Source organism: Garra rufa, chromosome 6, assembly GCF_049309525.1.
Source record: "Garra rufa chromosome 6, GarRuf1.0, whole genome shotgun sequence".
Taxonomy (NCBI): domain Eukaryota; kingdom Metazoa; phylum Chordata; class Actinopteri; order Cypriniformes; family Cyprinidae; genus Garra; species Garra rufa.
The window spans coordinates 22,036,501-22,059,236 of NC_133366.1; the positions used below are offsets into that span (position 1 = coordinate 22,036,501).

At 34.8% G+C, this 22,736-nt stretch overlaps 1 protein-coding gene across 3 annotated transcripts in view; it reads left to right on the forward strand.

Annotated features, from left to right (window-relative positions):
- Positions 1–22,736, forward strand: part of gpm6ab (glycoprotein M6Ab) — an 88,441-nt gene that overhangs the window by 52,120 nt on the left and 13,585 nt on the right. For all 3 annotated transcript variants that reach the window (XM_073842252.1, XM_073842253.1, XM_073842251.1), the window contains exon 2: positions 22,392–22,584. In XM_073842252.1, the coding sequence (XP_073698353.1) occupies positions 22,392–22,584 (193 nt within the window). The remainder of the gene's footprint in view (positions 1–22,391; positions 22,585–22,736) is intronic.

The window sequence follows — 22,736 nt, forward strand, 5'->3', positions numbered from 1 at the left end:
GGACTAGCTCCACATTAAAGCCTACTCCATATACATTTTTAAAATGTAATATTTAAAGAGAACTTTTGGCCATTTAGTTTATGTGAATGTAAAAATTAACCTTAGATGACTTGCAATCACACACCAGTGGGTTGCAGATATTACTTCTAGAATATACTGTAGTAGTTTTATTAATGGCGACTGAGGCGATATATTTGCTTTGTTATTTGGGTTTCCCCGTACGTATCCCAAGCTTTCACATCACGTGAATTGGGGCATGTTTAAGTCCTAATGGGGTTAATGGGAGAAGCTGCTCTTTATTTTAATTAGCCACCCGCTCAGCACTTTACAGCCACGCCTGCTCTTTTTTGTCGCTCTGAGAGCTAACCATTAGATAATTTTGACCTTTTGACCTGATTGGGCAATGGGCTGGAGGGCGTAATCCCCTCACGACTGTTTGACAAGAGTCTGGCAGATGGAGCAAATGAACAAGAGGGATATGGATCAGAGGGGATGATGGGTCAATCGGGAGTCTCTTTCTGGTTGTATGGTAGTAGTGGGACATCGGATGTTTTTCAACTCATTAATCCTTTTTTTGGAAATCGGTCAGTCACTTGGTCTAGGCTTGTTTTGTTTTGTCATTGTTAACCAAAAATACCTGAAGTATATTATTGGGAAATGTTATTAGAATTTTAAATAACGGTTTTCTATTTTAATATATTTTACAATTCGTCACGTGATCGTTCAGAAATCATTCCGATATGCTGGTTTGCTGCTTAAGAAACATTTCTTATTATTACCAGTATTACCAATATTTGAAAACTGTTATTTTATTTATTTATTTATTGAAAACTATGACCCTTTTTTTCAGGATTATTTTAAAAATAAAAATGTCAAAAGTTCAAAATAGCATTTGAAATGTACACATTAAATCATTGTCCAAACTTTTGGATCACAGTGTGTGTATATTTTAAATTATATTATCAAATTTGAATTAGGGTAACAATATTAAACAACTATTAAACAGATAAATGTACTTTAAATAATACAACTTATAAAACTAGAATTTCTATAATTTCTTTAAAAAATATACTTGTATCAATGTTGAAAACAGTTGTGCTGCTTAATATTTTGGTTGAAACCAAGGCACATTTTTTTTCATTATTATTAAAACAAAAAGTTCAAAAGAACATTTATTTGAATTTATTTGCAGTAGCATTTATTTCAAATAGAAATGTTTTTTAAATTTATAAATTAATTTATTGTCCAAAATTTAGGATGGCAGTTTATATTTAAAATGTTATAATCAACTTTAAATTAGGGTAACAATGTTAAACAAGTATTAAACAGATAATGTGAAATAACACAACTAATAAAACTATAGAAAAAATAATAGAATTGATTGAATTTCTTCAAAAAATACTTGTATCAGTGTGGAAAACAGTTGTGCTGCTTAATATTTTTGTTAAACCATGACACAGTTTTTTAGGAATGTTTTAAAAACTAAAAGTAAAAAAAAACAGCATTTATTTGAAATAGAAATGTTTTTAAATGTATAAAAGAATTCAGTGTCCAAAGTTTTGGATGACAGTATATGTAAATTTTAAAGTATATTATTACATTTTAATTGGGGCAACGATATTATTAAACAGATTTATTAAACAGATTATTATAATTCAAATATACAGCTAATAAAATTAGAATTGCCATAATTTCGTTCAAAATGACTTGTATCAATGTTGAATATGTTGTGCTGCTTAATATTTTTGTGGATACCATGAAACATTTTTTTTCTTCAGGATTATTTGATTAATAGAAATTCCAAAAGAACAGAGTTTACTTAAAATATACATCTTTTGTAAAATTACAAATGAATGTCACTGTTGATACAAAGTTATTGTCTTAATTTCTTTAAAAAACAAAAGTCTTACTGATGGTAGTGTATGTTTTCAAATTATCTAATTAAATATGAATCAGTGTACCGATATTAAACTTGAAAAATGACTTTTATACAGTAAAGTTAAAGGTTAATAGTATCACTGCTTTTAGCTGTTCCCACTCCTAAAATAATGCAGAAAAAGTTTATTTTAGTGGAAATCTACTTTGTACACTGAAACAGTGAATCAGTGTCCTCAGAATGCACCACTGTCCCATGCCAGCCGAAACAGACACACCGTCCAGTGATGCTCCAATCTGTGTACAAAATCCTCTTTATTCTCTCCTCATCACTGTCTGTCTGTCACCCTTCTTTCAGACTCAGCCTTTCTTTTTTGGATGTCGGGAGTGAGTGCTAATAGACAGCTTTTGCACATTGTGCATCAATGGACACTCTTCATTTACAGGAGACACGAGAGGGAAACAGACAAAGAGAAAAAAGGGAAAGACAGCGAGAAATGGAGGGGGCTTGCGGTGGGAGAGTTGAATTATTGATAGTGATGGCAGGCCCCTCTCTGCGTCGCGCTGCACTGCTTCTGAATAATGGATGAAGCCTCCTGCATGTGCACGGGCTCACTCACCCATTTGTCTTGCCACTGTAACGTATGCTCATCTGAGCCCATTGGTGGGAAAAAGGAAACGCTGAACACTGAACAATCAACATATGGTCACTGTATAACAGGAACAGGCCAGTGATTAAAGTGCAACCGAGGAACTGCTGACATATTCTAAACAATGGGGCTCACCTTTCGGCTATATTCTAAGTTTAGGCCTGTGGAAATTCGCAAGCAATTAGGACCAGATTGTTTGGTTTATGGCCCACAATTAATGGGCAGAACAGATGAGTCTGCTCACAGACTACTTCAATTGGCCAAAATGGGCAAATAAAAGCAAACCGCTTCAGGAACTTACACAATGGAGAGTATAGTGACGGGACAACAGATTTATCAGCAACCCACAGATATACTACAGGTTTATTTATAGTAACACATTGGGATCGAATATTAATTAGATTCCCAAATATTTCAAATATGTAGGCAAAAATGATTAGCAATAATTTTTGTAACATTTCGTAATCTTGTATGCTTAGACTAGACTAAATTAGCATTGGTTTAATGAATGTATCATAACTAATATAATATTTTATTTGAGAATTATTACGAGTTCGTATCTTGCAATTTGGACTATTCTCGGAATTCCAAGTTTATATCTCACAATTCTGACTTTTTTTTTTTTAATCGCAATTCCGAATTTGTATATCACAATTCTGACTTCTTTTCTCGCAAATCCAAGTTTGTATCTTGCAGTTCAGATTTTTCTCTCAATTCTGAGGTTAATCTCACAATTCTGACTTTTTTCAATCGCAATTTCGAGTTTATATCTCACAATTCTGACTTATTTTCTTGCAATTCTGACTTTTTTTCCTGCAATTCTAATTTTGTATTTTGCAATTCTGACTTTATATCTCACAATTCTGACTTTTTTTCTTGCAATTCCAAGTTGGTTAATTCTGACTGTTCTCAACAATTTTCTCGCTCACTTTAGGCACTAAACTTTCTCGCAATTTTGTATTGTGCAATTCTTTTAATTCTGACTTTTTTCTCAAATCCCAAGTTTGTGTTTTGCAATTCTGACTTTTTTCCTCACAATTCCAAGTTTGTATTGTGCATTTTTGACTTTATATCTCATAATTCTGACTTATTTTCTTACAATGCCGAGTCTATATCGCGCAATACTGACTTTTTCTCGCAATTTCAAGTTTGTATCTCCCATTTCTGACTTTTTTTCTTACAATTCCGAGTTTATATCTGGCAATCCTGACTTTTTCCTCGCAATTCCAAGTTTGCAGCTAACATTTCTGAGTTTTTCTCACAATTCCAAGTTTATTTCTCACAATTCAGACTTTTTTTAATCGGAATTCCAAGTTTGTATCTCATAATTTTTTCTCGCAATTTCAAGTTTATGTCTCATGATTCTGACTTTTTTTTCTCACAATTCCGAGTTTATATCTGGCAATTCTGACTTTTTTTCTCACAATTTTGTATCTCGCAATTCTGACTTTCCCCTTGTAATTCCAAGTTTGCAGCTCACAATTCCAAGTTTATTTCTCACAATTCAGACTTTTTTTTCTGAATTCCAAGTTTGTATATCTCTTTTTTTTCCAATTCCAAGTTTATATCTCACAATTCTGACTTTTTTTCTCACAATTCAGTTTGTATTTCGCAATTCTGACTTTTTTCTCACAATTCAGAGTTTGTTTCTCGCAATTCAGATTGTTTTTCTCGTAATCCTTAGTTTGTATCTTCCAATTCTTTTTTATTAGAACTGTCAGATACAAACTCACAATTGCATTTTATAAAAGACTATGTTCTTAAAAGAATTGCAAGTTTTTAATATCATGTTTATATCTCTCAATTCTCAGATTTCTTTCTCAGAAATACGAGGAATACTGACTTTATAAATTGCAAGTACGAGTTTATATTTAACAATTCTACAAAAAAAGTCAAAACTATGAGATGTAAACTCGAAACTGTGAGAAAAAGGTCAGAATTGTAAGATTAAAAAATCGCAATTACCTTTAAAAGAAAAATCTGTGGTGGAAACATGCTTACATAGTTTGTACATTTCTAAATTTAAAGTTTTTTTTTTACATGATATATGTATTTTGAGGGTCTGTAAGATTGTCAGAAATGTTATGAAAAAAAGTCTATGCAAACCAAGGATGCTTTTATTTGATCAAAAAAACAAAACAAAACAACAACAAAACTGTTCAAACAGTAATTTTGTAAAATATTATTACGATTTAAAATGACTGTTTTGTAATCCAATATATTTTACAATGTAATTTATTCCTGTGATGGCCATTACTCCGGTCTTTAGTGTGTGATCCTTCAGAAGTCCTTCTAATATGCTAATTTGCTCCTCAAAAAATATTTCTTATTATTATCAATGTTGAAAACGGTTACATTTTTCAGGATTCTTTGATGAATATAAAGTTAAAAACATTTGTTTAAACCATTTTTTTGTAATTTATATTCAGCCTGAAGTTTGGGTTGCTGAGGTGACTAAAGTTTGAGGACTAAAGGGAAAAGATTTTTGTGCATGACTGAACTGTATCTCTTGAGGTGATGTCAACTGAGTTCAGTACAGCCCTTGTTTATGACCCTATGCCTCCTAAGTCGCATTGATGTCTGTGATGCCTGACAGCTGGCAGTACTGCGCTGTCTCACCAGCCGATTATCTAAAGTGAATAAGAGGAAAGGACGGAGGAGAGGAAAGAGGGGGTGAAAAAGCGAACTTTTACACACTGTTACGCTCAAAGCATCAGTAAAGTCTTTATTTGAAGTATGGTCCGGGTTTATGGCTTTATATATCCGAGCACTTAGTCTCTGTAAGTTGTTGACTACTCTGTGTCAAGCACTCCTTTGAAACTCGTTTACAGGTCATAAAATTCAGTATGTGTCATAATGTCTGTGATGAATGCAATTATATTAAGTCCATCAAGGAACAGACTGTTCATAAATTTTGCAAGAGCTGCTCTTATACGAATGCACTTCAGTCATTGGAGCAACAGCAGCTTGTTAAATATATTTCACTAATTCATTTAATCTCACAGGGTGGCTCCATTCAACCTTCCCGTATGGAGCCGTCCAATTAACAACCTTGGTGTGAGAATAAGAAGTGAACAAAGCAATCAACACAAAGGATGCTTGCTAATTCACAGGTTTTAATGAAGGCCTGCCACTTTGAGATGCAATGTCTGTCAATCCCAGGAGAATTATGGAGCATGGTATTGGTCGGCCCACGGGCCTCGCTGTAGTCCCTCTATCATGTCTACTGAATCTTTTGTGGTTATGTTAATAGCTAATGCGTATAATGTGCATTCATATTCCATATATTTATAATTAACAGATTTCTTTGCTTATATGAAGGTCACATTATTTATTTATTTATTTATTTTTTTCAGATTTTATTACTTTTTAAATGTAGGTACATTTTTAAGTCAATTATTACAATTCTAGTCCAATACAACTAAAATGTAAGCATTATTAATATAAACAAAGAGTTAAAAAAAACATTTATTTTGTAAAAAAAAAAAAAAAAATTGCCCCTAATAAAAGTTAGTTTTCTTGTTTACAGACAAAGGTGTGAAGTGCATACGTGAGATTAAATATATGATGTTATATGAAAGAATCAAGATGAAAATTGTGTGAACAGAATATTTTTATTATAATTTCCAATCAATATGTAATATTTATAATACTGAAAATATGAATGAGTATACATATAAACTCTCATAGGTTTATCATTAATTTCTACCAAAAAATTGTAACTATAGAATTATTCTCATATCTTGCCATTCCGAGTTTATATCTTGCAATTCTGACTTTTTTCTCGCAATTACAACTTTTTTTCCTAGCAATTCTAAATTCTTTTCTCACAATTGCAATTCTGACTTTTTTCTCACAATTCTGAGTTTATATCTCGCAATTCTGACTTTTCTCCTGCAATTGCAACTTTTTTTCTTGCAATTCTGACTTTTTTCTCACAATTCCGAGTTTATATCTTGCAATTCTGACTTTTTTCTTGCAATTACAACTTTTTTCCTCGCAATTCTGAATTTTTTCTCACAATTCTGAGTTTATATCTCGCAATTCTGACTTTTCTCTTGCAATTCAGATTTTTTTCTGACAATTCTGAGTTTATATCTCGCAATTCTGACTTTTTTCTCACAATTCCATGTTTATATCTCACAATTCTGACTTTTTTCTCTCAATTACAACTTTTTTCCTCGCAATTCTGAATTCTTTTCTTGCAATTCTGACTTTTTTCTCACAATTCCGAGTTTATATCTCGCAATTCGGACATTTTTCTCACAATTCCGAGTTTATATCTCGCAATTCTGACTTTTTTCTCACAATTACAACTTTTTTCCTTGCAATTCTGAATTCTTTTCTTGCAATTTCAAGTTTTTCTCTTGCAATTCAGATTTTTTTCTGACAATTCTGAGTTTATATCTCGCAATTCTGACTTTTTTCTCACAATTCCATGTTTATATCTCACAATTCTGACTTTTTTCTCTCAATTACAACTTTTTTCCTCGCAATTCTGAATTCTTATCTTGCAATTCAGACTATTTTTTCACAATTCTGAGTATATATCTCGCAATTCTGACTTTTTTCTCAGTGTTGTGACATATAAACTCGCAGTCGCATGTTATAAAGTCCAAATCTGAGGGGGGAAAAAGACTGATCCGTTCTCAGAATTGCGAGTTTATATCGTGCAATACTGATTTTATAACTCGCAAATGTAAGTTTATATTTCACAATTCTAAAAAAAAAGTCAGAATTGTATGTAAACTTGAAATTGTGAGATAAAAAGTCACAGTTAACCTTTTTTTATATATATAAATGATACATGTATAAAGCTAATAATCATTCAAAATTCATTTTCTTGGTTACAGAGGAAACAAAGGTGTGAAGTGCATACTTGAGATTAAATATATGGTGTGATATGAAACAATAAAGATTGTGTAAACACAATATTTTTATTATAATTTCCAATCAATATGTAATATGTATAATACTGGAAATACAAAATTGAGTATAAATATAAACTCCCATAGGTTTAGCATTAAATCTATAACAAATTGTAACTATTAGATTAAAATATCTCAGAGACAATTCTCTTCTCTTTGTTTACTTTCTAGTTCAATATGGGTCTGGTTACTCAGCTAAATTTTTACATTTGCATTTTATATCTTATTATTCATTGACAAAGTTTCTCCATGAATCATTTAAGAAGTGGTGATTAAAAGTAAGCCTGTAGGCAATAAGCACAAACCATATCACATGTGAACAGCCTGCTTCAGTCCTCGATTCCAAATTCATTCTTTTGTAGAGAGAAAATGAATTCATATGAATCCAATTTACAAACATAATCTAAACATGAAGACTCTGTATTCTGATTCATGACCTGAGAGAGTGCTGGGGTAATTGGAAAGACGATTGGTGTAACATGCCCTATTTTTTTCAGTCAATTTTTATGGCAAGTCTTTGAATTGCATATGTTTTTTTCATTAGAGGCACAGGCAACTAGAATTTCATTTATTAGTGGCCTGAAATAGAATGATATCATTATTGTGTTCGGTTTTGTAATTGTCTTGTATGCCATCCTTGCGTTTAGTCATATTTCTATAAAAATAAATTACTCTGCAATTAGTGTAGATGTAAATGTATTTGGTCACCTTTAAGCACTCTGTGTGTAAAATTAAAGCTTCATTGTCATAAGACAGCAGTGTTATTAATGCTGAAGTATGCTGTAAAAGTACCTAACCGAATAAATGAAAGCAAGTTGCATCCGGGATAAAGGAATATCCCAGACTCTTTCTACACTCCTAGAAGCCTCTATGGATTTAACTGTCAGCTGATACAGTCCAAACTGCTCTATAACACAAATAGAACTGATTAGTATTCCACCCATACTGTACATATGAATCAAACACATTAAACATACAGTATATGGTACCTGTGCATTGGTATCCATTTACATGGAATTAATCATATTTACTGGTAGATACTCTTAAGTCAAAGGAGTCTTGCCCCTTGTCCATGACATCATAAATGCCTCCCTCTGGGTCGGCCTTTGTGCTTGATTTAATAGTAATGGAGCAATGGAGAGACTTTACAGGGGATAAACACTGCCTGGTCCCTGATGTCTTTTGAGTGGGGTTTCAGATTGCAGATATGTGGTTAGCAAAGAGCTCACTCATCGAACATGCACACACAGCAGTAGAGTGCCATGTGTAGGTTATAGAAAAAGCCTTCCCACTAAGCAAGATTTGCAGCAAAAACAAATGGTATTTAATTGCTGATGGGTCGATAACTTGACACTCTGTTTTTTGTTCTGTCCATTTATTTATACTATTAATACATACAATGACTTGAATAGACATCTTCTATGATAAGCACAACCCAGGCTCATTGGAAATACATGCCTCTACATACATTTCTGCAACACTAATTTCATACCTTTCTGCACATTTTGCGGCAGTTTCAAAGTGAAATGTTCAGAGAGTGGTGCTAAAATACGTTCAATACGTGACCGTGGCATGTTTTTATCACATTGGTACATGCATGTATTGCTGCGTTTTTATTATGCTGCTTGAGGTACGTATTGTGGCTGTTCAGAATTAAAATATCCGGGGAGTGTCGCTAAATGTTAATGCTCTATTGTGTTGGAAATATCCCCTACATCAATCCCAGCCCTACACCTAACCGATAGTGTTAACAAATGCAAAGGTGATATAAAAACGCTTTTGTTGATGCAGGCGTGCTATTTCAACTTTCTTATGCAGAGTTGAGCTGTTTTGTCGAGCAACCCAGCAAACCTACTGAATTAGAAAACTACATAATGCATTTGAAGCTGATATGTAATAAGTATCAGTTTTCAAATCGCGCAGGATGTTAAAATGGTTTTGAAGCCATACTATAATATTCTGCAAGTAAATGTGTCAAAATTAGCCTTTATTAATCAAAACTCTGTGTGTAAATCATACTTTGTGTGAAAAGTAATAAAAGTTGTCAGTTTTACTCTCTTTAGTGTTCATTTCAACTGGAAACTGCAGTGATTTGTATATATAACTATTTTTAACTCTTTTTAAGTTTTGCAAAAATGTATAGAGGCACTCATTTTCAGTGAGCCTATGGTGGATAAGCACTTTGTATTTTCTGAATTAAATAGAGCTTTGAATAAAGAAAGTGATTGGTTTGGCTTTTTTATGATTTTATCAATGGAAAACTGCTTATGTGCTTATTGAAGTGTTTCAAAGACTACAAAACAAAATGTTTTTATCTGGAAAAAATATACGTAAAAAAACGTTTTAATGAAAAAAATCATTATGTAATACTTTTTTGAAAATTGTAGTTTTTAAAAAAATATATATTTTTTCTTTACTATGGACACTAAATTTTCATTAGCTATGTTTCCATAAACATGTTTTTATTCAAATTTTGGCACACTGCGTACACAATGATGGATGGAAATGCCAAGATGCACGTAAAATACTTTTTAATACATTTTTATCTGCTAAGAAAACATGGGTTTAAACTACGATGGAAACACATTTACTCAATAAATTCCTTGATGCTCATCAAAACTGCTCCTCAACAGATCATGCAATTGAACAACTGGACTAACCAGTAAACCAACCTCATTGTACACTCAAATGCAACAAATTGCAAATGCTTTCTGCAGTATTCAAATTTTAAAGCTGAAGTTAAAGGGATAGTTCACCCAAAAATGGATATTACTTCAGGATATACTCACAATGAAGCCATTTAAGACGAATACAACCTGAGTTATATTAAAAAATGTCCTGGCTCTTCCGAGCTTTATAGTAGCAGTGAATGGCTGTTGAGATTTTGAAGTCCAATAAAGTGCATCCCATCCATCATAAAAAGTACTCCACATGGCTCTGGGAGGTTAATAAAGGCCTCCTGAAGTGAATCAATGCATTTGTTTAAGAAAAATATCCATATTTAAAACTTTATAAACCATAATCTGTAGTTTCAGGAAACTGTCTGCACACGTTCACAGGAGAGTGGCATTCCAGCGAATGACGTAGGACTGTTTTACAGCAAAAGACAACCAATCCTCTTGGTGTATATCGAAATCCTCCATTTATCTTTACAAATCCTTGTTTTGTACTTTAATTTGTGACTGGTGTTTTGTTTTGCTCTGTCCACTGCGCGTCCACGTTCATAACTTCTCACTGGAATGCCACTCTCTCGTGAACATGCGTACAACAGTTAGAAGAAGCTAGAGATTACGGTTTATGTAAAATACAGATATTTTTCTTACACTAATGCATTGATTAATTTCATAAGGCCTTTATTAACCCACTGAAGCTGTGTGAAGTACTTTTTATGATGGATGGATGCACTTTATTGCACTTCATAATCTCAACACCCATTCACTACCATTATAAAGCTTGGAAGAGCCAGGACATTGTTTAATATAACTCAGACTGTATTTGTCTGAAAAACGAAAGCCGTATACATCTAGGATGGCTTGAGGGTGAGTAAATAATGGGACAATTTTCATTTTTGGATGAACTGTTTCTTTAAATTCACAAGTTTGGACAGAAACATAGCCATTGTTGGTTCTAATTTCTGATCTTTTAAAACAATGTTCTGTGAGGAGCTGTAATCTCTTACTAAGCTGCCCAGGTGGTTCATTTCACTGCTTAATTGTTGTCTTTTCTAATTCATCAAGCCTGGTAATGCCTCTCCAACAGAGCAAATTGCCTCAAACAAGAGATGGAACACAATGCCGCCTGTCAAACATACACTCAACCCGAAGTAAAATCTAAATCTTGATTATGAAGTATAAATTATGAATGTTCTGTGTTGAGTGGGCTCATATAAACATGCAATACATGTCAGCTTTGACTTACTGCACTCACATCTGCCTGATGGTGTTGGAGTTCTCATTTACACAGATGTGATGCATCAGCTCCTCCCTCTCTCTCTCTCTCTCTCTCTGGTTGATCTGTGGTCATTCAACATGCCATTAGCTGCATGCTGGGGAACTGCTTCACATTCTGGTCAGGCTGGCAGCTGGCTGCGGCTAACAGAGCTTTTTTTTTAGTTCTGCATCTGTGGAGCTGTTTTGTTTAATATTTGAGTGAGAGAGAGGGTGTTGTAATGCATTACAATGTATACAACATTCATAGAAACAACTGTTTATTTAAACCTGATATTTTGTGGGTTAAGAAAAGGGAAAGGTGGATTATGGTCTGCTGGCAGGAGAGGTGATGCGCATCAGTGGCAGGAGTAATGCTACGCTTTTCAATCGATCTGTCCATTCACTGCAGCTCAAGATTTGTAACGCTATTGTGGGATGATTAGCTCATAAATAGTGTGGAAAAACTCTTCGAAATACATAAAGTGCTCATTTTAATTATTCATGCTTAAAAGCCATTTGCATTCTCATTAGGGCAGTAGTTTTTCTTCAATGTGAATACTAATGCAAGCAGCATATTTCAGGTCAAATTGTGTTTGATTTTTTTTTTAAATGTTTATTTAAAACCTCTTGAAATAATGAAACAGTCAATATCTATTAGTTTTGAAGCTACCACTGTAAAAAAGTTTCACCTACTTCAGCTTAAAAGCTTTAGTTCAGTTGCTGCCTTAATTTATTTATTTTTTAAGTATAATCAAATTGTCTGTACAATTCTTTTGAACTAAACTGACTTAAAGAATTGAGTTCTTTATAACTTCTTGTATAACTTAAAGGGAACCCTGGGTATTAAGACTTGGCTAAGACTATGGCTTAATATAATGGAAATTATGTATCTTACTGAAATATGTGGTCAAAAACCCATGAAAGATTTACGTTATTAAAAAAATCCATATTGGTTTATACATATTTTTGACTATGGGGGAGCCATTATTTTGATGACATGAAATGGTTGGACTCGGCGAGCTACTGGCACTACCTTTTGCTATTTTTACTGCAACACAACTTTGGAAATAAAATACTGTACGATGTCCACAATTTCCAAAGGAGATTGGCGATGGATATAAGCATAGGCTTAAAACAAATGTCGTATCATCGATTGTTTTTTACCCCACAAGAATGCCCTAAACGCCCCCAGATATCAGAATCAGAATCAGAAAGAGCTTTATTGCCAAGTATGCTTGCGCATACAAGGAATTTGTTTCAGTGTTATTAGCTTCCAGTACACAAGAGACGCACAGACAATAAAAATAAGAGAATAAGAAAAATACACATATGTAAGCATAAATAGACCAAAAATAAAAATAGAAAATAATAATAATAATTGGTAAAAAAATTGACAATAAATATTTATGTACAGTTGTGCTATAGGTGATAGGATGGAGTACAGGGATGTGTTAGGGTGGAGGTGGTAGCAGTAGATAAAGTCAGATTATTCCACACATTTTTGCACAATGGGAGGAACATTTTAACTGTTCATAAGGTGGATTGCCTGGGGGGAAAAACTGTTCACGCGTCTGGTAGTCCTGATCTTTGGGGCTCTGTAGCGCCGGCCGGATGGTAAGAGTTCAAAGAGGGGATGACTTGGATGTGAGGGGTCCAAAGTGATTTTCTGAGCTCTTTTCCTCTCTCTGGATGTGTACAGTTCTTGAAGGGTGGGCAGGGGAGCACCAATAATCCTCTCAGCAGACCGAACTATTCTCTGCAATCTTCTGATGTCTGATTTTGTAGCTGAGCCGAACCAGACAGTTATTGATGTGCACAGAACAGACTCGATGATGGCTGAGTAGAACTGTCTCAGCAGCTCCTGTGGTAGGTTGAACTTCTTCAGCTGGCGAAGGAAGTACAACCTTTGTTGGGCCTTTTTTACAATGGAGTCGATGTGAGTGTCCCACTTCAGGTCCTGGGACATGAAACATCCCAGGAACTTGAATGTCTCCACTGTAGCCACAGTGCTGTCCATGATGGTGAGTGAGGAAAGTGCAGGGGGGTTCCTCCTGAAGTCCACTATCATCTCTACAGTTTTGAGCTTGTTCAGGTCCAGGTTGTTGTGACTGCACCAGAGAGCCAGCTCTTTTACCTCCTGCCTGTAGGCAGACTCGTCACCGTCCTGAATGAGGCCGATAACTGTGGTGTCGTCTGCAAACTTCAGGAGCTTGACAGAGGGGTCTTTAGAGGTGCAGTCGTTGGTGTAGAGGGAGAAGAGCAGTGGGGAGAGAACACAACCTTGAGGGGCGCCAGTGTTGGTGGTGCGGCTGCTTGATGTGAATTTCCCCAGTCTCACCAGCTGTTGCCTATCTGTCAGAAAGCTGGTGATCCATTGACAGATAGGGCTAGGAACAGAAAGTTGGTTTAGTTTGGTGTGGAGGAGTGGAGGAATGATGGTGTTGAAGGCCGAACTGAAGTCCACAAACAGGATCCTCACATAAGTCCCTGGTCTGTCCAGATGCTGCAGGATGAAGTGCAAGCCAATGTTCACTGCATCATCCACTGACCTGTTTGCTCGGTAAGCAAACTGCAGGGGGTCCAGTAAGGGTCCAGTGATGTCCTTCAGATAAGCCAGAACCAGTTTTTCAAACGACTTCATGACGACAGATGTTAGCGCCACAGGTCTGTAGTCGTTAAGTCCTGTTATCTTGGATTTCTTTGGGACAGGAATAATAGTTGAGCGTTTTAGGCAGTGAGGGACTTCACACAGCTCCAGAGACCTGTTAAAGATCTGTGAAAAAATGGGGGCCAGCTCGTCAGCGCAGGTTTTCAGACAGGCTGGTGTCACACCGTCTGGTCCTGGTGCCTTTCTTCTTTTGTTCTTCCTGAAGACCTGGCGCACCTCATTTTCGCTGATGAGAATTGAAGGAGGGGGGGAGAGGGGGGTTGCTGGAGGTGGTAATGGTTGTGTGAAGAGATCGTCAAAACAGGTATGGGGGGTTTCAAATCTACAGTAAAACTCATTCAGGTCTTCAGCAAGTCGTTGAGTCGCCTCAGTGGTCGGGGGAGGTGTCCTGTAGTTTGTGATATCGAGTGAAATCCACGCTGAGAAACTCTTTTAGTGTCTGACAAGTGTCGGTATGTTTACATCTTGCCAGGATGGCATCTAGCATTTCTTTTCCCTTCCATTTGTAAGCTTTTTCAGTAGCTGTGGTCCACTAAAAGCCTCAAAGGCATCAGGGCTTAAGTGGAGAGAACATAGACGCAGGTCTTTAAGAAGTTTTATTCATCCACAGGCATCTTCCTATTTTTTTCTCCTCTTCTTATTGCTAGTAAAGCAGTGAAGACTTGCATCGTTTCTCTTGTTGTCCTTTGACTAAAAATTACAACCAAAAGCTGCACAATGTGGCATCGTATCAGTATTTTATTTTCTGAGTTGTCTTGAGGTAAAAATAGCAACAGGTAGCACCAGTAGCTTCCTTATCAGTACTGATGGCCTTCTTGCGTGCTTTTGACATTTGGGCTGCTTCTCCATCATGTTTTATGTAAAAGTATTGTAATTTGTTAGATTTTGTAGGATAAGGATTGTTATTATAGCACAGTGATGTGTTCCAATGAATAACAATGAGGCAAATATGATTTTCCCCTCAGAACCCATTGTTTAATATTAACTCCCAACATAGCAAACAGAATTATTCCAAGAGGTCTTCTCTCTATTTGGGACACTTGCTGAAGGTACAAGATGCTTTCCCAAATTCACTGAGACTATGTAAAATGTAGAGTGAAGAGACTCTCAATAATCTTTCATGTCTGGCCTGTTGTTATCCTGACAGATGTGGCACATTCACTTCTCTGACAGTGGATTAAAGACATTGGAAAGAGAGGAAATGAGACAGGTGTTCCAGTTGTAAACCTACATTACTCCAGCAGCGCTGCACGAGTCATCTGGAATGGAAGTGTGCTGTCTATTTTTGGGTTACATCATTTTTCCTCATCAGCTTTGATGGCCTTTCTAATGTGCTTTTGTGGTTTGAGCTGCTCTTCCATTTCATTCCATTTGAAAGGAATTTAATCTGTTTGTATTTTCAAATTTAATGTTTGGCTATTACGTTTCATTTATAGTATCATTTTATTACCCGGTTTTAAATATTAAATCAGAATGAAATACATTTTTAAACCAACTGAAACCACACAGATTGTTTCTTGGAATGAGTTAAAATGATCTGTGATGGTCTTAAGTAGCACAGGTATGTTTTATTTGTGGCAATAGCCAAATATACATTGTATGGGTCAAAATGATATTTTTTTCTTTTAATCCGAAAATAATCAGGGTATTATGTAAAATTTCATTTTCCATTAAGATATTTTAGAAACTTCCTACAGTAAATATGTAAGAACACATTTTTGATTAGTAATATGCATTGCTAAGAACTTCATTTGGATAACGTTAAAGGCGATTTTCTCAATATTTAAATTTTTTTTGCACCCTCAGATTCCAGATTTTTAAATAGTTGTATCTCGGCCAACTATTGTCCTATCCTAACAAACCATACATCAATGGAAAGCAGAATAATCATAAAAGAATAAAAAGTATGGCCAACCCACTCACAACTGCTGCTTCTGTCTCTTTTTTCCTGACAAGAACTGCATTTATTCAGACGCAGAATGTCTTTACGACCACATCAAAAAGCAGGGTTTCCGCGGGGTCTTAAAAAGTCTAAAATTTAAAAATCAAAATTTTAGGCCTTAAAAAGTCTTAAATTCGCTGTTCTAGGTCTTAAATAATTTCACACAGGTCTTATTTTTCCGATGTCCATGTAACACTACCTCTAAAGCTCATTTAAATTCTCTTTTTGTTGTTTCCGTGGTGTTGTAGTTCTTTATTTCACTATTCCAAATATAATTTGCTGTATTTAAACTACAAATGAGACCAACATGCAATAGCCAATCAGCTTTCTGTTATTGGCGCGAGTCTCTCTCGGATTGTACCACAGAAGTAAAATGGATTTAACTTTTTAGCTTTGGGAAAGTGCAAGTTTAGCAATACTTAGCTTGAAAAAACTGAATATAGGGCTTGGCTAAGGCCAGTTGCTAACACCTGTAGATTTTTTTCTCCCCCTGCGGAAGTTACTGCGTCTTCAGACAGAATCGCAGTAGCAGAATACAGGTCAAACTACCTTTTTCTGTATATAATGTTCTCAATAATAATAATAAATATAGGTCGAGCTAGCTGACCGCCAGCCTTGGAGATACTTTTAAAATGTTTTTTTTTTCCTTGCCGGACCGAACAAACCGCCTGATTAAAACTGAAGTGACAAAAACAACCAGCGAAGCATCGAAAGGCAAGAAAGATTCATATTTTAATACATTCAACGTAAACAGAAATTGATAATGAATAGTGTATTTCTGGTCTATTTGTGACATACTTTAAAACTAATGAATGTAACAGCACTCTAAAGAAACACACTTAGGTAAAAATTTAAAATGTATAGTTTATTTATATCTTGATATAGTTCAGTAATATACCAAGTGAGCTTTTTGCTGAATATTCTCACAATTACAAATGTTACATTAATTTTAGCTCAATAAACAAGTAGTTAGTCAAGTAGTTACTTACATGTTAGACAAAATATTTTCACTGTTTTGTTCTGTTTCACCAACGAAAATAGTTCCAAACTGATTCAGCGTTTTGCTCAAATCAGTTGAAATAACTCGCTCATGAAGTGACTTACCGCCACCTGCTGGTAGTTTAGTGTGTTTAAAAGTATGCCTCCACACCCAACATTTCTAATTTATATATTTATAAATCAATAAATGTATTTAAAACATTAATCTCACTTTTAATTTTGCAGTGTAAATTGTGTAATCTCACTGCTAACAGCCATTTAGAATTTATTGATAAATTCATAAAATAAATTTCAAAGGTAGGCTAATGCATACATTTCAAAAGTAAAAAAAAAGGCCTTTATAAAGGTAAATCAAATATGCAGATTTAAGATGTAAAAGCTAATAGAGCACTGATGAAAATATTGCTTCAGAATTTTTTTTACATCAGATATTTCTAGTGGTACTTTTATGAGGATATTTTGTGTGGAATAGTATTTGCTGATATGAAAAGTTCACTGTATATCGTAGTAATAAATTTAATTTATGACAGCCATGAAATTGTGTTTACTTTTTACATTAAACACATTAAATATTACATGTATGCATGTAATATAATATCTATTTCATTACAGGTTTAGGTCTTACATTTCATATAAGGTGGTATTAAAAAGGTCTTAAAAAGTCTTAAATTTCACTTGTTCATATCTGCAGAAACCCTGAAAAAGGAGACTTTTCAGACGCGCACTCCATTTCGCCTAGCTGACAGGCGCTAGTCAAACAAGCACAGAAATGGTACAGGTGACCAGGCAGCTTCAGTAGAATATCAGTGAACTGCAGTCAGATGAGATGTTGTCAGGTCTTATATCAGTAAAAAAGAATTTCCGTGTCCTGTCAGCCATTATACTGTGATTGAAGCGCGTACACATGCTGAAGCCTGTATTATTTCATACTAAAGCGTGAATGAAACTTTGAGCATTCGTGTCACATTCAGCAGTGGCAGCTCTTAAAGTAATAGCAGCCAAATAACCTAATAACCCAGCTGATGTGATATCTGTTAATCAAAGAACAAAAGAAAAAAGAGGAAATCAATTTCTGTATATTTTCTACTTTCTGAAGAGCACAAGTATATATGACATTTATTATACTGGGTTTATGTGAAGATTCACTTAAATTAGAAGTTGTTATTTTTTAAAGTGTAATAAATGTTAAAATTGATAGCTCTTAATTATAATATAATGCTGAATGGCTATAGTCAATGGTTAATTATTAGGAAAAAAGAACAATTTCCTAGGGACATCAGTAGTATTGGTATCTGTGAAACTCGCCTTCAGTCGTAAAGAAGATGCCATTTATATAAATATTAAAAATATACAGTCTTTATGTTGTTTCTACATTTATTTGAAGATTGAATGTCAGATCATTGCAATATAAAAGTATATTTAAAAACTTAAATTGTAACCTTATTGTTTAGTGAGATTAATCCCATTTAATCGCAAATAATTTCAGAAAAAAAATAATGAATTAAACTGATTGACAGCACTAATTATTATTAAATATTGAATAACTATAATAACTGTTAAACTAAACATACGAAAGGCTGTATAAAGAAAGAAAGATGATTACTATTATAATGGTTTCTGATACTGATCTCCTGGACCAGTGGACAAGCAGATAGTAGTATTTGTTGATATACTACCAAGCAGGAAGCAATTCATCTGTGTGAGAGATAAACTGCTTCATGCCTACTATAAAATGCTCTCCGCCTCTCTCAACCTTATAGTCAATATAGTCTTCCTCCATTAGTGTTCCTTTGAAAGTGCATGCCACTTCTACCACGTCTGTTTTAGTGCTTCATTTATTATTTGTGATGCAATTGTAATTTTTTTTCTGTCAGGGGTGTCACATAATGACGGAGTTATTTGCCCTTTAAATTAGTATTGTCTTTTTCGTAGTTGATCAGGATCAGAAGTTAAAAAGATTATTTTACTTGGTTAATTTTTAGATTGTTCCAGTCAGAAATCTTAAGAGACGTACATTTTTCCCTATTTTCCCAACTAGTTTACCGTTCTTGTTATTTCATAACCCACCTGAGAAGCAAACCTACTGGAGTTTCAGCAAGAGGCATTTTCACTGCTCACTGCTCTTTATTATTCTACTTTTTCTGTATATATAATTAAAGCCAGTATTGTATTTAAGGACTTTGAGGAGTATCTGATTTACCCCATACACATGGTTCAGTTTCAATTGCAGACAATAGCTGTGCAGACTTCCCTCCTGAGGGCATCTATAATGATAAAACCACTCTCCACTGTTTTTAAATGTGGAATAACAGTGAAAGAACCAGACTTTCAAACTGTTTGTGTTCCAAGGACAAAGAGATGGTTTTAGCCTTTTTTCGAACAGTTGTTTCTAAAGGAGCTTGAATCAAGCGTATATAGCAATATTACAGCCTATGCCAATAATATAGATTTCTTGCCTGTGCATATGGCATGAGAGGGATGCACTTGACGAGCCAGGTTTAGGCTTGTGTTTTCCACTGACAGTCTGAGTATTGATCTCATGTCTCTTCCCACTGAGATCAAAGAACAGTCTTTGGCTCCCTCATTAATCTGTTTCAGCACTCCCAAGACTGACTGCATCTTAAGCACACCACAGGGATGGCAGTTTGGTGCTGTTTATTGGCATGATAAATAAGTAACGTGTCACTCCTCTCCATTCCCAAATATCACAGTCAGTCTGCCTGAAATGAGGTGCATTCATACTTGGAAATAGGGATTCAAGAAATAGCGAAAACTCTGAAGAGCTTAATGACATGTAGATGTTTCTGCTGACTCTACACTGAATAAAATGTGGCATTATATCAGTTATGCTGATGGGTTATGCACAAGGGACAAACTGAATCAGTATTTGTGTGGATTGCATAAATATGGCTACAATACTATATATTTATCCTGAAAAGTACAATCTCTCAGAGATAACCTTTGTTTTCCCTGTTTTTTAAAATACCAAAAGGGTGGTCAAATAATTCACAACTTGTACTATATGGCCACACTAAATGTTTTCTTTCTTTCTGTCTTTCTTTCTGTCTTTCTTTTGTTTCTTTCTCTCTTCCTTTCTTTTTTTTTGGACAAAATCTATTAAATTAGAGGTACACTATCCTTCAAAGGTTGTTTTTGAAAAACGTCTTTAATGCTTCCAAGGCTATACAGTGAAAACAGTTATATTGTGAAATACAATAATAACTGCTATTATATATACACTGCCGTTCAAAAGTTTTGGATCTGTATGTTTTTTCTGCTCATCAATGCTACATTTATTTATTTTTTTAATACAGAAAAAACTGTTATGTTGTGAAATATTATTGCAGTTTAAAACAGTGATTGTCTATTTGAATATGCTTTAAATTTCAGCATCATTATTCCAGTCTTCAGTGTCACATGATCATAAAATCATTCTATTATGCTGATTTATTATCAATGTTGGAAGCAGTTAATATTTTTAATATTAATATTTTTTTGGAGCCTGTGGTACTTTTTTTCAGGATTCTCTGATGAATAAAATGTTAAAAAGAACAGCATTTATTTAAAATAGAAATCTTTTGTAACAATATACACTACAGTTCAAAGTTTGGGGTCAGTCATTTTTTTGTTTCTTTAAAAGAAATAAATACTTTTATTCAACAAAGATGTGTTAAATTTATAAAAAAGTGGTAGTAAAGACATTTATAAAAAGGGATAGTAAAGACATACTGTTAGATTTCTATTTTGAATAAATGCTGTTCTTTTCAACCTTTTATTATCAAAGAATCCTGAAAAAAAAAGAATCGCAAGCTCCAAAAATATTAAGCAGCACAACTGTTTCCAATATTGATGATAATTAGCATATTATAACGATTTCTGAAGGACCATGTGACACTTAAAACTAAGTAATCGCTGATGAAAATTCAGTTTTGCATCACAGAAGTAACTGTTCAGTTGCAATTGCAATTTAAATTGCAAAAATATTTCATTTTTTTCTGTATTTTTGATCAATAAATAGAACTTTGATGAGCATAAGAGACTTTACAAATCTTACCCATCCCAAAATTTTCAACGGCAATAATTGCTGTGATGGCAAACCTAAATTTTCAACAACCATTCTTGTATAGTCTTCAGTGATCCCTCAGTAATCATTCTAATATTCTTATTTGAGTCTTAAGAAATATTTCTTGAACTGAAAACAAAACTATATGAGAAAAATCAGCGCATATGAAATGTTTGAGCACTGACTGAAATTCCAGTATGCTGTACTAATGCACCATGTGTTTAATAAATAATCATTGTTATCATATTTTAATCTGCGCTTTACCAAAAATCAGTCAGGCTTACATAATGCATGTTTTGATGCGGTAACGCTCGCCTGCTCTCCAGAGCATTTCTACTGTGTTCGGAGCTGCAGGCTCTTCTCAAGGTGTAATGGAGGTGTAAGTCTGTTTCCCCTGTAACAGCTGGGTCAGTGCTGCAAAATACACCTTATCCACACTCCTGTAAACAGCAGGTTCTGGGGCGCAGCTACAAGGAGTGAGGAGAAAGCAGATACAATGCCACTGCACCAATAGCAACTCAGCTCAGTGGGAAGATGGGATGTAAGCTCAAGAACCATGAGCGTTTAGCTTCAACTGTATCGTCTGTATTAAGTCTTTGCTGCAGGGCTTAAGAGGTTGTGCTGTGAACATTTAGCCTGCTTGACTTACTGAGTTCCACAATAAGGATTCTAATTTTTCTTCTAAGGTATACATGATGGTTAACATCCTCTGAAGACCTGCTCTTTGTGTTTTCCTGTTCTGGTGGGCTTTGTTTATAATAACCCATAAATCATTGCTGCGCCATGCTGCAGAATAGCCGCCACTGGTGCCATTCTCTGCTTGCAATTTTGCAATCAATATTGTTTGTGTGCTGTTGAATTGTGTCCATGAATCTCTCAGCTGTGGCAGTTATGATTGGTTCGAGTCACAGTAAACTTCCTCCCCTCTGACATGTGTGGGAATGGATGTTCTCATGCACTGTGCAAATAGAATTTGCTTTGCACTTTCATCCAGTAAAACTGTTACCACTCTGAGTTGGGTAATGGACAGGGCTCTAATTCAGGATTTTCATCTGTTGTACATAAACGTCCGGCATTGAATTGATGCAGTCTTTTCTGTTTATAACCCTGAAGGAATTATGCTTTCGCAGCGCTGTTGCAGTAAATTGCAGGAAATGGCTTTATCAACATGGGTGTTGTAAAGTGACTGAATAATTGTGGAATAGCTGAATAGTTCTATTCTTACTCAGTTACATTCCCAAAGCAAAGAAAATGCCTTTTTTCATTTAGACTTTCAAAAATATAAATGTACAATACACTATCTATAGTTATAGACTGACTCTTACTTTTGTTCTCAGGGTGCTCTGAATGCTGCCTCAAATGCCTGAGTGGGATTCCCTACGCCTCTCTGATTGCAACCATCCTGCTGTATGCCGGGGTGGCGCTCTTCTGTGGCTGTGGTCATGAGGCTCTCTCTGGAACCGTCACCATCCTGCAGACCCATTTTGATGTTGTCAGGTCACCTGTTGATGCCCTGGATGTCTTTACCATGTGAGTGTCACAATACCAAACTCATAATAAGAAAAGAATATATAGTCACTCTGTTGAGCCCAATTTATGCACCGTTTAAGTAGCAACCTACTTCAAATGTAAATGAATCTAATTCACCAGTTCTTAATAATGTAATTCTGAAACTAACTGAT